At 37.3% G+C, this 14,895-nt stretch overlaps 2 protein-coding genes and 1 long non-coding RNA gene across 5 annotated transcripts in view; 2 read left to right on the top strand and 1 right to left on the bottom strand.

Annotated features, from left to right (window-relative positions):
- The window catches only part of LOC309810134, a 252,520-nt gene that overhangs the window by 29,309 nt on the left and 208,316 nt on the right, over nucleotides 1-14,895 (top strand). The gene's annotated exons all lie outside the window — the stretch shown is intronic.
- SUGCT (succinyl-CoA:glutarate-CoA transferase) overlaps nucleotides 1-14,895 on the bottom strand; it is a 720,769-nt gene that overhangs the window by 560,221 nt on the left and 145,653 nt on the right. The window lies entirely within an intron of this gene.
- LOC309810403 (dolichyl-diphosphooligosaccharide--protein glycosyltransferase subunit TMEM258-like) lies at nucleotides 7,231-7,813 on the top strand. The gene has a single exon (XM_082632399.1). It carries the CDS (start codon nucleotides 7,242-7,244, stop codon nucleotides 7,479-7,481), a length of 240 nt encoding a protein of 79 aa, XP_082488525.1. The 5' UTR covers nucleotides 7,231-7,241; the 3' UTR covers nucleotides 7,482-7,813.

The following is a 14,895-nucleotide window of genomic DNA, read 5'->3' as shown; positions in this document are numbered from 1 at the left end:
GAAAAAAAATGTAGCTTCCTAATTTAACTTTAAATCCCATCATCTAGGAATTTATACTATCATAGTTTTACCCCTTTGGACTTCACTGGTAGTAATTTTCACCTACGAATTCTCTGAAATTGTTTAGTAATAATTATTGCTATGGCATACAATTAAACCACATGATATGTTTTTTATACACAGTATAAATCTGGATTCTTAGAGCTAGCTCTTGCAAACTAATAACCCTCTGTATATATATATTTATGCTATGACTTCTTTTATGAAAAATCAATATGAATTTGAGATTATGAATTCTTGGGCACAGTATATCTAGGTTTCTTGCATTAAACTTTGCAGTTATTTGATCAAGAATGTACCTGGTCCTCATAGTCACATCTGTCCCTGTGTTTCAGACATATATTAACTTTTCATGTAAATAAGAGTTTTTCATGGGATAATCTGTTCTCTTAGCATTCTCTGTGATCTTTAGGTTTCTCTTTAAAGGTTTATATAGATGTATGGTTTATTTGTCTGAATTAATTTTACAGATTTTTCCATTGACTTAAAAAATTAATTCTATTAAGAATTAAAATAACATTTGAATGGTGTTTTCCAGCTGAGAAATATATATGTACCAGGAAGATCAGAAGAAGCAAAGCTCTGAAGGATATCCCTATTCAAATGGTAAATAAATAATGTATAAAGAGCTCAAAGGAAAAAAGTGCTTAAGACCAGTCATGGCACAATTTAAAAAATCAGAGTAGTGCATTTAGTGTGAAAATAAGAGAAAAATACAAAAAGAGTGAATCATTCAGTATATTTCAACAGCCAGTTTTACTCATCAATTGCAAAGTGCTTTGTGAACATTAATTCATCAAAGATGTAGGGTCTAAGATGTGCAGTACATTTTGTAATGGCCTCAATCGGTCTTCAAAATTCCAGATAACTAATAAGAAAGAGAGACACCTGACAGATGATGTTACAAACGCTGTCTCTGTGTCAATCTGTCAGCTCTTCAACTCTTATTTCATTACTGGACTTGTAAGACAACAGGAAGAGCCTCAGAAAAATAAAACCCCCAAACAAAACTTGAAATAAAAACCTCAAGCCAGTAAGACCACATCAAAAACATACACACAAACTTAGGTCTCATTTGAAGGATGTGTTGTGTAATCTTGATATTAAAAAAACAAAGCACATTGTACTCCTTAAGTTATACTATTTTTAACACACATATATACACACCCCCAAGCAAATAACTGTTTCCTGTTTACTTAAAACAATTATGAAGGATTTCCTGTAAACATGATTTTTAAATTAGAGAGAAGAAAATCAGAAGATTCTCTTCCTCCTATACCTCAGGAAATGAAATGGACTTTTAAAAATAATCTTTTCAAATATCAGCACAATGTTGAGTGTTATCTCTGAGCACTGACAATTAAAATACTAAGGAAACAATATCAACAGTCTTTAATGACTGAAAACATCTTCTAAAAATATTAAATTTAACGAATCTCTGGTGCATAGCTGAGATTTCTTTGTAATATTTTCAAACAATGTGCAATATTTTGGCAAGTTCCCAAACCTGCTCATTTAGCAGGAGTAAACAAAATATAATTAATTCATTTTCTCTATTTTTTAATAACTTTTAGGAAGTTGAAGTGCATAGGAAATCATGCTTTGCCTTCATCTGACTCCACAGCTGCATTCCTTAAAATTCATTACTGATTTTCTTTTGTGCAGTAAAAAACCTTTCCAACTCTACACTCACCTGGCGTCACCATTTACTATGTGCTCACCAGCTGCAGAAGAAATCCAAATAACAAATCAAACAAAGCACTGAATGAAAAGCATAAAAAAGAGTTCCTGTCTCATCCTGTACTGTATGCAACTTCTGCAGTCACTGAAAGTAACCAATCAACATTTACTGAGCAGTTATGATTTGCAGCAATAAACCTTGTTCAAGTAACAAAAAGAGAGAGACAGAGAGAATGCAAACTGGATAAGTCACAGCTGAGGACTGGTCAAATGGTCAAATGGAATCTTCTTTTCTGGTATTTTTTTCTAAATGTTCATAATAGTGAAAAGAATTAGCATAAAAGAAATGTTCATGGTCTTTTGAGTCGGGACTACCTAGCTCTGTGCCATTTGTTACATGTCTCTGAGCAAGTCATATAACTTCTCTGAGCATCAGTTTATCCCCCTGTAAAATAATAATAATAATAATAAACTGTGCACAATGTTACTGAGAGCTCATTAAGATGAAGTGTTTAACATACCATAGGTGCTCGATAAATTAACACTAAGCTTGTTATTGTTAGTTTAAAGCATAGAGTGCTCACATTTTTGCATGAATGCAAGTTATAGCTGAGGTGCTTCATAAAAATATATTTTCTTATTAAAAAGTAATATGCTTAAATTGTAGAAATATTTAGAAAAACACCAGGAAGCAAAAAGAAGAAAAACGAAACTTATCCCAAATCTTAAAACTGAGATTACCACAGTTAACATTTACGTGTATCTCCACTTGGTGTGTGTGCAGTGGTTCTCAAATACCACTCTGCAGTGCAGTGCTAGTGTCACTGAATATGAACTACCTGGAGAACTTATTAAAAGGAGACACCCGGGCTTCCCTGGTGGCGCAGTGGTTGAGAGTCCGCCTGCCGATGCAGGGGACACGGGTTCGTGCCCCGGTCCGGGAGGATCCCACATGCCGCGGAGCGGCTGCGCCCGTGAGCCATGGCCGCTGAGCCTGCGCGTCCGGAGCCTGTGCTCCGCAACGGGAGAGGCCACAACAGTGAGAGGCCCGCGAACCGCAAAAAAAAAAAAAAAAAAAAGTAGACACCCAGGCTCCAACCAAAAGTTCTAATTCAGTAAGCCTAACACCCAGGAATCTGCATTTTGCAAAGGTCTCCAGATGATTTTGAAAACGAGCCAAGTTGGGAAAATAGACTTCCTTCCATTCTGTGGTTGCCTAGTTCTGAATAGTGGTAAATTAGAATTGATACTAGCTTCAGCTATAGATACGTGGCTGGTGAAGAGAAAGTCTGAACTTGAGGCAACTACAGACAAAAGATGATAACTCTGTGCAATCATCATATCGACCTCAGTATAAGATAAACATTCCAGTCAGGATAAAACAAGAAAGAATACGGAGCTCAGAATACAACCAATCAAGGACAATGGATCCATTCATTTACTCATTCATTTATTTTTTTCAAGAAAATATGTACTGAGAGCCCCCTGGGTACCAGACTCTGTGCTATATCTGGGGGTACAAGAACAAGCAAAACAGACCCAGCCCTTGCTCTTACTAAATTTATAATCTATTGAGACAGATCATGAACATCAAACAAATAATCACAAAAATAAACACATACCATATAGACTAAAGTTTTACAATGGGATATTGGACTCAGCAGGGAAGAGCAAGAAGCATGGAAGTGCGGTCAGGGAAGACTTCCTGAGAAGTTGACATTAGAGATAAAATCTGAAGGCTAAGTAGGAGTTTACCAGGTGAAGAGAGGCAGCAGAGAGTATTCCAGGGAGATGGAAAAAAATGGCACGAACAAAGGCTTAGGGGCTGAAAGGGGAGTGACTCATCTGAGGAAGCGAAAGAGGCAATTTACCTGGAGTGCAGTAAAGAGGGAAGAGAACGGTGGGAGATGATGATGGGCTAGGAAGGAAAGACAGGTCATGCAAGACAGGAAAGCCAAGTTAAGGGTTAGCTCTTTAATCCTTGTGATGCAAGAATGGAAGCAGGGAGACAAGAAAGAGAGATGATGGACGAGAGTGCGGGCAGCAGTGATGGAGGTAAGTGGACGTAAAAGGAGAAATTTAAGAGGTATTAAGGAGAAATATCTTTGCCTCACTTAAAAATTTACATTAATAATTTACATTACATTTATTTTTACTCTTACCTACTATTAATGGCAAATGATGCTGGTTCTATCACCTGGAAGTAAAGTAACATTTTTTTTAATGGGGGGGTTTGGTGCTATTTAGTGAGTGGGTTTTTTGTTTGTTTGTTTGTTTTTTGGTGTTGCTTAGTGAGTTAGTAAATATCTCAGTGCCAGAGTTGTTTTAATAGAGGGGTCTCTTTGCATTTTTGCTTTTTATTTTTTAAAACTGGAACTGTTTTCATATACTATTAGACTAAGTTATATTTTACAAATAAAATGACTAAGAGCACATTCTAATCCCGTCACATAGGTCAAAATTACATTTGTTTTCTGGAATTAGATAGTAGTGATAGTTGTACAACCTTATGAATATACTAAAAACCACTGAATTGTACGTTTTAAAATTCATTTTTAAAAAATGAATTTTATGGCATATGAATCACATCTCAATTTTTAAAAACTACATTGTTGCTTCCAGACTTAAGTTTCTACTTTCAACTTTTCTCCTATGTTGGATGTGATCATTGTTAACACTAACAGCTATATATACTACACTATTTTTTTTGAGAGTTTCTTTTTCTTTTTTAATTAATTAACTTATTTATTTTGGCTGCGTTGGGTCTTTGTTGCTGCGCACGGGCTTTCTCTAGTTGTGATGAGTGGGGGCTACTCTTCATTGCAGAGCGTGGGCTTCTCACTGCGGTGGCTTCCCTTGTTGTGGAGCACAGACTCTAAGTGCATGGGCTTCAGTACTCAGTAGTTGTGGCGCACGGGCTTAGTTGCTCCACGGCATGTGGGATCTTCCTGGACCAGAGCTCGAATCCGTGTCCCCTGCATTGGCAGGCGGATTCTTAACCACTGCGCCACCAGGGAAGTCTTATACTATACTATTATACTACAGCTGCTATACTATAATAGAGAAAGATAAATGTATGTATATATGGAGAAAGACAGAAAGAGCAGATACATACATGAATTCCTTTCCCAATCTCCCTTCTCTGGCATGCAGACTTAGTACCAGAATCTTTAACCATAGCAGTCATCTTCATCCTTATACATCCCAGGAGGAACACTTTAGTTGGTAGTGATGGACACTTTGGAGAACTATGATGATTGTTTGGTTGGCTGGTTGGTTGGTTCTTGAACTTCTCAACTCTCTGAATCAAGCATATATGATGCAGCTACAACTGATGCTCCTGAAGGGTAGTGTTTCCTTGAACTCCATGGCAGCCCAGCTGTCTTAACTTTCCTCTCTGGCCTGATCCTTAAATGTCGTGGTCCTCCATATTCTTTACTGGGATCTCTTCTCACTCTAGGCCAGTGTTTCGCAAACACTGCCCCAGGTCATCCTAGAGCAGTTCAGTCAGAATTTCTGGGGGTAGTTCTTAGGCATCAGGATTTTTTTTTTTTAAGTTCTCCAAGTGATTCCAATGTGCAGTCAGGAAAGAAAACCCCTGCTCCTCATCCCCCCCCCAATAATCTCATCCACTCAGTCATTTTAATTATCATCTTTATTCCAATAACTTACAAATCTGTATCTCTAGTTCCCACCACCTTGGTCATTCAAAATAAAATAACCACTAAACCACAGAATAAAATTTCATTTTTTTAATCGACACACAATTTTAAGATATGTTGAAGTTTAAGTTATTTCTTTCTAGACTTTTCTAATTTTCTCTCTCTTTTTTGAGGGGTGAAGAACCTGTGCTTTTTTCGTATCCCAAAAAACTGATTAGACTCCCTCCTGGGAAATGGAACACGTGCTAACACGCCTTTCCAAAACTGCAGACATCTGGCGGCGGGGGGTGGGGGGGGTCTCAATTCAGAGGTCCCATAGGCACTAAAAGAAATCAATATGCCTGCAAAAGAATTCATCATTTTCCCATGTCCCTAGACAAAACCTGCTCTTCCTCTCACCGAATGACCAGCAACTAAAGTAAAAAACGTGGGAATCAGGATTTAATCCTCCATCTTTCACATCCTCACCCTCAGTTATTGGCCAAGTAATATAATTCTAAACCTTTAATAGATCATGAATCTGTTTGCTTTCTCTCCATCCCCATGGCCACTGTGTTCTGTTGCCTGGGGTACCACAACACCCTCTGAACTGGTCTCCTTGCCCACAGTCTTTACTTGCTCTGCACTACTACCAAAATAGTATTTCTAAACACAAATGTTTTTTGTGTACTTAAAACCTTTCAGAGGCTCCTTCCACCCTTAGGATAGTGTCTGCATTTCATGACATGGTTTCCAAGGTCCTTAGAAACCTCTCCAGATGCCTTCACTGCTCCTGCTGCTGCTAGAACCATCCCCTCATCACTCCTTCACCTCGCTTCAGCAGAGATTTCTTTCTTCGGGGAAATCTTCTCTAGTCTCCCAAAGCCAGGTTAGGTGCCCCCTCCACTCATGGCCATGTCACCATGCAATTACTCTGTTACCGCATCAGTCGCTAACTTGACTGTCTCCCCCGCTACAAGTGAGCGCCTCAGAAGCAGAGGCAATGTCTTATTCTTCATGGTTGCCCATGCTTGGCGCGCTGTAAGTGCTCAGTATTTGTTGAAATAAACAATGAATGAATGAATAACAGCCATTGTAGTCCTCGCAAATCTCATTAGTGAAATCTGCATTTACCCTCTCCAAGCAACGTTAGGATTCAAGAAAAATAGTTGTTAAAACGAAGTCTTGCTCACACATGCACAGCAGAGCCATGCGTTATCCTGTGGATATTAAAAGGCTGGAGTTCTGCCCCTAGGTGCAGCAGAGACTAACGCAACACTGTAAAGCAATTATACTCCAATAAAGATGTAAAAAAAAAAGGCTGGAGTTCATTCCTCCAACATTTGTAAGTAGTTACTGTTCACTCTGTCCATAATAAGCTTGTATTATGCAGTGTCAACAGTCACCTAGTCATCTTAAATTAAGAAACATTACAGTATGAAATCTGTCATTTAATATAAATAACAGCTACCATTACCATTCTGTAAGCACTGTGCTCAGCAGCTGACACATATTGTCTCATTTAATCTCCACAATCAAGCTCTGAAGTAGATCATTTTACAGCTTCTCAGAGGAAGAAACCAAGGCTTGTGAAGGGTAAGGACCTAGACTCCAACAATATGGTTAGGATGTGTTAGCCAGTATCCCACCCTTATAGCAGAAACATAAACCGAACATGAAACTTGTACTTAATATTGCCATGTCATGTCCAATCTTGCTCTAGTAAGTGACAGAACACAAAGTTAAGGCTGCTGGGGTGAGAAACACCTCCGAGTTGATAAATCGGTGTGTATCCATGGAACATAGCCCCATGCCAGAGAGGATGCTTGAAAGCTCACTGAGGACCCTGTGCCCAGCAAAATGGAGTTTGAGGCCCTGAGCAGATACACCAGCCCAGTGAACCCGGCTGTCTTCCCCCATCTGACCGTGGTGCTGTTGGCCACTGGCATGTTCTTCACCGCCTGGTTCTTAGTTTATGAGGTCACCTCCACCAAATACACTTGGGATATCTACAAAAAGCTCCTCATATCTTCGGTGGCCTCACTCTTCATGGGCTTTGGAGTCCTCTTCCCGCTGCTCTGGGTCGGCATCTACGTATGAGCTCCCAAGGGTCCCAACCAGGCGGCTTCACTGAATCTCTGCTTTTGTAAATCATTTATTTTACTATGCTGGAAGTGTCCCACCTGTCACTCACAATAAAGGCAGATGTGTGACCAAAAAAAAAAAAAAAAAGCTTACTGAGTTCTTTGAGTGCAATGTAAACGAGTTTGAAAATGTAGTATAAAATGTACCTCTGGTTAACAATCATATGTCCCACATTTACCATACCTTAGAGATTCCTGAAAGTCCATATTAATTGGGGAGGGGGGTCTTTGGTTAAACAGTCTAGCATATTAAAATAGCTAAAATATACTGAGTTCACCCTCCTGAAAAATGCAATTAGCTACTAGCTTCTTTGGCTTGAAAACCTTGTCTTGTTGAAAATTCTTTCATTTTCTCCACATAACTTTTTAAAGGAATTTAATTATAAAATCCAACTGTAAAGAAACTTATTGAAATAGCCTGCAGATTGTTTTATTTGCTACACCTCCCTCACATCTTAATTAAGCAAAATAATATTAGCTCTCCAGTTATTATTACATAAATTAGTAACCTGGCCAAAATGATTCCCAGCTACTAAACACTACAAGCTCCTCGGGACTAGCCTCTCTCTATTTTAATGGCTTTAAGATTAAACAATTCATTTTAATCTCACTATCTTTAGGATCCCATATATTGTGTAAGATATACAGTAAATCATTCATTCATTTCATTCATCCAATAGACCTTTATAGGCTTATTATATGCCAGAAATTGTCTTCTACTTACTCAAAAAAATACTTACTGAGCATCTATGTGGTGGGGATTTAATGGTAAACAAGATAGCCATGGTTTCCTAACTTTGTATGCCAAGTCCTAAGGCAGGACCTAGACATCTGTATTTTTTGGTGTCTCTGAGATTTTACTAATTATCATAGATCAGCGATTGTCAGTAGCAAGAGTCAGCAAACAATGGCCTGAAGGCCAAATCCAGCCTGCTGCCCATTTTCATAGGACCACAGAGAAGAATTATCTTTATATATTTACATAGTTTTTAAAAATCAAAAGAAAAATATTTCATAATAGATGAAAATTATATGAAATTCAAATTTCAGTGTACATAAGTTTTATTAGAACATGATCATCTGATTACATCTATGTCTGCTTTTGCACTACAAAAGTTTAGTTGTCTAAATGTCCATTGACAGATGAATGGATAGAGAAGATGTGGTATATATATAATGGAATACTGCTCAGCCATGAAAAAGAATGAAATAATGCCATTTGCAGCAACATGGATGGACCTACAGATTGTCATACTAAGTGAAGTCAGTCATACAGAGAAAGACAAATATCATATGATATCACTTATATGTGAAATCTAAAATATGATACAAATGAACTTATTTACAAAACAGAAACACACTCACAGACATACAAAACAAATTTATGGTTACCAACGGGGAAAGGGGATGGGAGAAGGATAAATTAGGGGTTTGGGATTAACAGATACAAGCTACTATATACAAACTACTATACATGAACAACAAGGTCCTACTGTATAGCAGAGGGAACTATATTCAATAACTTGTAATAAACCATAATGAAAAAGAATATATATATACATATATATATGAATCACTTTATTGTACACCAGAAATTCACACAACATTGTAAATCGACTATACTTCAATAAAAAAATAAAAAATAAAATTAAAAAAGTTTATTGGTTGTGATAGAGGCCACATGTGGCTCTTTCGCTCTCACTGCTTTGAACACCTACTTGTTGTACTATGAATCACAGTGATGCAGTTATAACTTAACAGCATTTCAAATGTCATGTGTATTACCTTATCATAATTTTTTTTTATTACCAGTGCATACCCATCATACCAAAACAAGAGGAGAAGTGTGCCATACTTTCAGCACACACTGGAAGATGCACCATGCTGTTACTGTATTAGATGACAAAGCACTTTATTATTCAATGACACTCTATCTGTACTAAAAGAATACAATATATGCCAGATTAAGCACTCATCACAGTATTCCCAACTCACAGAAAATCCAGTGGGCAGGAAATATTACAAAGTCAAAACAGACTATTTCATCACAGCAGAATTTCTTCACAGAAGTAAAAAATAAATAAATAAATAACAATGAGACTGCAACCAAAGTGAGTTTGTAGGTGGTTCACTTGTTAGCCAAGCAAGGAAGGACATTTACCAATGGTAACTTAATTAAGTCATGTTTGATTGCAGCAGCTGAAGCAATGGGTCCAGAGAAAATAAACTTGTTTAGTCTTGGTAAGAACAGTTGTTCAAAGAGTTGAAGACACTGGGAGCAATATCAATATAGTCAATTTAAAAATGAGACAAATTATTTTGAGAGGTTTCCCTTGGCTTTGGTGAGATGACAGATGTCATGGATACTGCTCAGTTGTTCTTTATACGAGGAGCCAATGCCAATTTTGAAGTGACTGAAGAATTAGCCTATATGAAAGGCTGCACAAAACAGCTACAAACAAGAATAGTCACATGAATTGTAAAAAAAACAATAATTCAATACAACTTAAGTGGAATCTGCTAAGATGTGTTACAACTTAGGGTGGTAAAAATTATGTGTGGAGCAAAAAAAGACTTGGCTGGACAAAGTTACAGAGCTTGTAAAGATGTACGGTTAAAGTCTATGGTTATTCACTGTATTATTCATCAGAAATTCACGGAGGTTATTCACTGAGGAAAATATTTGAATCTCTCATGTGACATTAAACCAATAGTGTTAATAGTAACCTTCACCTGCTCTGTGAGCTTAACCATTGTTAGTCCTATGAAGTTTTCTCAGAAATAGAAGCTGAACAGCCTGACTCATTCTACCACACAGCAATTCTACGGCTTAACAGTATAACGTTTTACTGTGATTTTTTTAAGCTCAGGGTCAGGAATGAGTCTTTTCTGAATTAAAAAAAAAAAAAAAAAAAAAAAAAACCAACCCCCAACCACTACCATTGACCACTGAATAGCTTCGGAAATTAGCTTTTCCTGTGGACTTGATAATCTTTTTCAATGAATTCTACCTAAAATTACAAGGCAAAACAGCACATACATGCCAAATTTTTATAACAGTAAAGTCATTTCAATGACAATTAATGTTAAGTCATTTCAATGAAAACTAATGTTGTTTGAATCAAAAGTAAGGTTGGGCTACTTTACATATTTCCCATGATGGCAAAGGTTAAAAAAAATAGTGAGATTTCATTCCCACACAAATTTACAGCAGATATATTTTGTGAGCTCAAACTACAGCAATGTTTTTCAGACTTCGATGCAAGTGCAAAGGAAATTTCCATATTTCAAAATCCTTTTAACTGTGCAATTAAGGAGCTTCCACCTAACTTTCCATTCTAAGTGATTAATCTGCAATATAATGACATGTAAAAGGAAAACATCAGGAGAAAGAAATCTAATAAATCCTATAAATGCCTTCCAGGCAATGAATATGCTCAATTAAAATCAGAAGCTTGTGGATTGATAGCACTATTCGGCAACACCTTACTGTGTGAAAAGACATTTTCAAAGATGAAATATGTAAATTCTTATTACAGGTCAGCATTAAGCGATAAACATTTGCAATCAATTCTGATGACAGGGAACAATACCTTTGCACCCCAATTAAGTGAAATATTATCCCCCTCAAAAATAATTCTACTTTTCTCATTCGCAAATCTGTATTACCAAAAAAACTGTTCTCAATTAGTATTATTTTAATTTAATCAATCAAAATCTTGTTGAAATTTTTTTCTCATATCGTGTAAGTACTTACATAGCATCTTCAACTTCACCTCTTGACCTCCAAAGCCTAAATTTGCCTTTTACCAAAAAAGTTGGCCAACCCTTGCTCAGGAGAGTTAGTGGTAAAGCACCCCGCAATCTCCAAGGAGCAGTAACTGTTTATATTTTCCAAAAGTAGAATAGGTTACAAAAGTATAAAAATAAAAAATGGTCACAGATTATAACTGATATAAATTTAAAACTCTAAGTATAACCTTGACTAAAAGAGGAACAAGAGACAATATACCTCCTAAGACTCTTACCAAAAGATTCCGACACAGATTATGACTTTAGGAATGACGAAGAAAGAACCTACTAAGGTTCAATGGGGCTCACAGCCTCCACAAAGACTCCGGGGTCCCACTCATGGTTGAAAATCCAGGGATTCCAAGTAACAAAGAGAAGGTAAGCAGAATCTAGTGGCCTGGAAATTAGGGTCCTCCCCATTTATGTGAGCACCATGCTCATCTCCTGGATTTATATGCAACTCAAAGGAGAAGGAAGGCACCAAAATAATGGCTGAAATACAATTTACCAAGATGGGGTAAAGGTTCAGAGCCAAATCTGAGTTAATGTAAAAAAAAAAAAAAATTACATTTGTGGACAAGAGTCATAACTCCTATGTGGCATGGCCAACTTCCTAACCACGTGAGGATTGAATGGAGTAAGTTATGTATTTAACAAAGTGCCTGCCCCCAAAAGTCTTAGCTATTTATTAATATTTATCCAGCCTGCTTCTGGATAAATCTCCTGCTTCTACTCTCCTTTCCCATTTCTGCCTCCTGCGCTCCTTGTCATTCCCCAGAGTTGCCAATCATCTTTTACATTTCTGTGCGTCAGTACATCATATTCCTTCTCCCTGAAATTAACATTTGTCCCTTATCTCCTGGTTATTTTACTTTACCTTCAACCTCCATCCTTTCTCAGCCTGCTCTGCCCTGCTCGGTGCTCTGGACACTGACCCAATGGGCTGCAGTCCCAGTTCCCTTGCCAGCTGACTTTTCATTAGGTTTAGCCAATGGGAGGCACCAATGGGAAGAGAAAGAGTTCACAGAATTTCTTCGCAGCTCCCTCATAGCTTAGGCACTGTACCTCTGGAAGTAGCCGTCTCCACGACTACAGTGTCAACCAGGCAGTGCCTCTTCTGCAGTTTCAGCTCTCATTGGCCTCCAAGAACTCTACTTCCTTCTTGTCCCTTTGGCCCTATGGAGAGATAATAGTCTCCCTCTTTTCCTACCTCTTTATCTGTTCTTTGCCCTCTGCCTCACTGTTGTGTGAACTATCCATTTGAACTATCACGGCTGAATTTGTCTTCTGCTGACCCTCTGATTGATAAATCTGCCTAGAGCATTCTTATTCAGCCTTCTGCATTCAGTTTGAATAGATGCACCTCTATGAAACCCTATTTGACCACATTTTCCCCAGGATGAGCTGGGTACTCTCTCCTGTTGGTTTTCTTCTCACACTTCCTTCATCACATTGTGATTGATTTTACATATCCCCAATAGACAGTCAGCTCCTTAAGAAACAGAATCATACCTTGTTTACTGATAAATCTCTGGCACCTTACATGTAGTATGGAGAAAGGGTGAGAGGAAAAAACTGTAAATATCCTTATTTATTCTTTGACAGGGATCAAGGCAGAAAAGAGCTGGAAAATGTCCTAAAATAAGAAATATATCTATCAATAGGGCTACCCAGCCTGGTCTTATTTATTTTCCTCAATGTAGCTCTTTTTCTTTTTTTTCTTTTTTCTTTTTTGAAGATCTAATCGGCTTTATTAGGCAATTCATGAACGGGGCAGCATCTTATTTAGCAGCCAGAAGGGTGTTCCCAGTGGTTGTACAAAGTGGAAGTTTTTTTTTTTAATTGAGGTATAGCTGATTTACAACAAGTTTCAGGTGTACAACACAGTGATTCACAATTTTTAAAGATTATACTCCATTTATAGTTATTATAAAATATTGGCTATATTCCCTGTGCTGTACAATATATCCTTGTAGCTTATTCATTTTATACATAGTACTTTGTACCTTAATTTCCTACCCCTATCCTCCCCTTCCCCCTTTCCTCTCCCCACTGGTAACCACTACTTTGTTTTATATATCTGTGAGTTGGTTTATTTTATGTTATATTCACCAGTTTATTTCATTTCTTAGATTCCACATATAAGTGATAACATATGGTATTTTTCTTTCTCTGCCTGACTTATTTCACCAAGCATAATGCCCTCCAAGTCCATCCATGTTGTTGCAAATGGTAAAATTTCACTCTTTTTTATGGCTGAGTAGTATTCCATTGTGTGTATATACACCACGTCTTCTTTATCCATTCATCTACTGATGGATACTTAGGTTGCTTCCATATCTTAGCAAGTGTAAATACTGCTGCTCTGAACACTGGGATGTTCATATTAGTGCTTTTGTTTTCTTCAGAGATATACCAAGGAGTGGAATTGCTGGATCATACAGTAGTTCTATTTTTAGTTTTTTGAGGAACCTCCATACTGTTTTCCACAGTGGCTGCACCAATTTACCTTCCTACCAACAGTGCACAAGGGTTCCTTTTCCTCCACATTCTTGCCAACATTTGCTACTTGTGGTCTTTTTGGTGTCTGCCATTCTGACAGGTGTGAGGTGATATCTCCTGGTGGTTTTGATTTGTATTTCTCTGATTATTAGTGATGTTGAGCATCTTTTCATGTGCCTGTTGGCCATCTGTATGTTTTCTTTGAGAAAATGTCTATTCAGGTCTTCTGTCCATTTTTCAATTGGGCTGTTCATTTTTTGGATATTGAGTTGTATGAGCTGTTTATATATGGAGATTGATCCCTTGTCAGTTGCATCATTTGCAAACCTTTTCTCCCATTCAGCAGGCTGTCTTTTTGTTTTGTCAAAGGTTTCCTTTGCTGTGCAAAAACTCTTAAGTTTAATTAGGCCCTATTTGCTTATTTTTGCTTTTCTTTCCTTTGCCTTGGGAAACAGTATCCAAGAAAATATTGCTACGATGTACCTCAGAGTATTCTATGTTTTCTTCTAGAAGTTTTATGGTTTCCAGTCTTACATTTAGGTCTTTAATCTATTTTGAGTTTATTTTTGTATATGATGTGAGAAAAGGTCCTAATTTCGTTCCTCCATGTGTAGCTTCCAGTTTTTCCAGCATGACTTATTGAAGGGACTGTCTTTTCTCCATTGTATACTCTGGCTTCCTGTGTTTGATTAATTGACCATAACTGTGTGGGTTTACTTCTGGGCTCTCTATTCTGTTCCATTGATATATGTGTTTGGTTTTGTGCCAGTATCATACTGTTTTGGTTACTGTAGCTTTGTAATATAATCTGAAGTCAGGAAGAATGATATCTCCAGCTCTGTTTTCTTTCTCAAGATTATTTTGGCTATTTGGGGTCTTTTTAGTTTCCATACAAATCTTTAAATTATTTGTTCTAGTTCTTTGAAAAATGCTATTGATATTTTGATAGGGATTTCACTGAATCAGTAGACTGCCTTGGGTAGTACTGTTATTTTCACAATAATAATTCTTCCAATCCATGAATATGGTATATCTTTCCATCTGTGTGGCACTTTTTTCTAAAAATTCTTTCTCAG

This window comes from Mesoplodon mirus (genome assembly GCF_964341445.2).
Source record: "Mesoplodon mirus genome assembly, chromosome: 9".
NCBI classification, from domain to species: Eukaryota; Metazoa; Chordata; class Mammalia; order Artiodactyla; family Ziphiidae; genus Mesoplodon; species Mesoplodon mirus.
The sequence above is the reverse complement of the archived record's forward strand: the minus strand, read 5'-3'. Positions and strand labels throughout refer to the sequence as shown.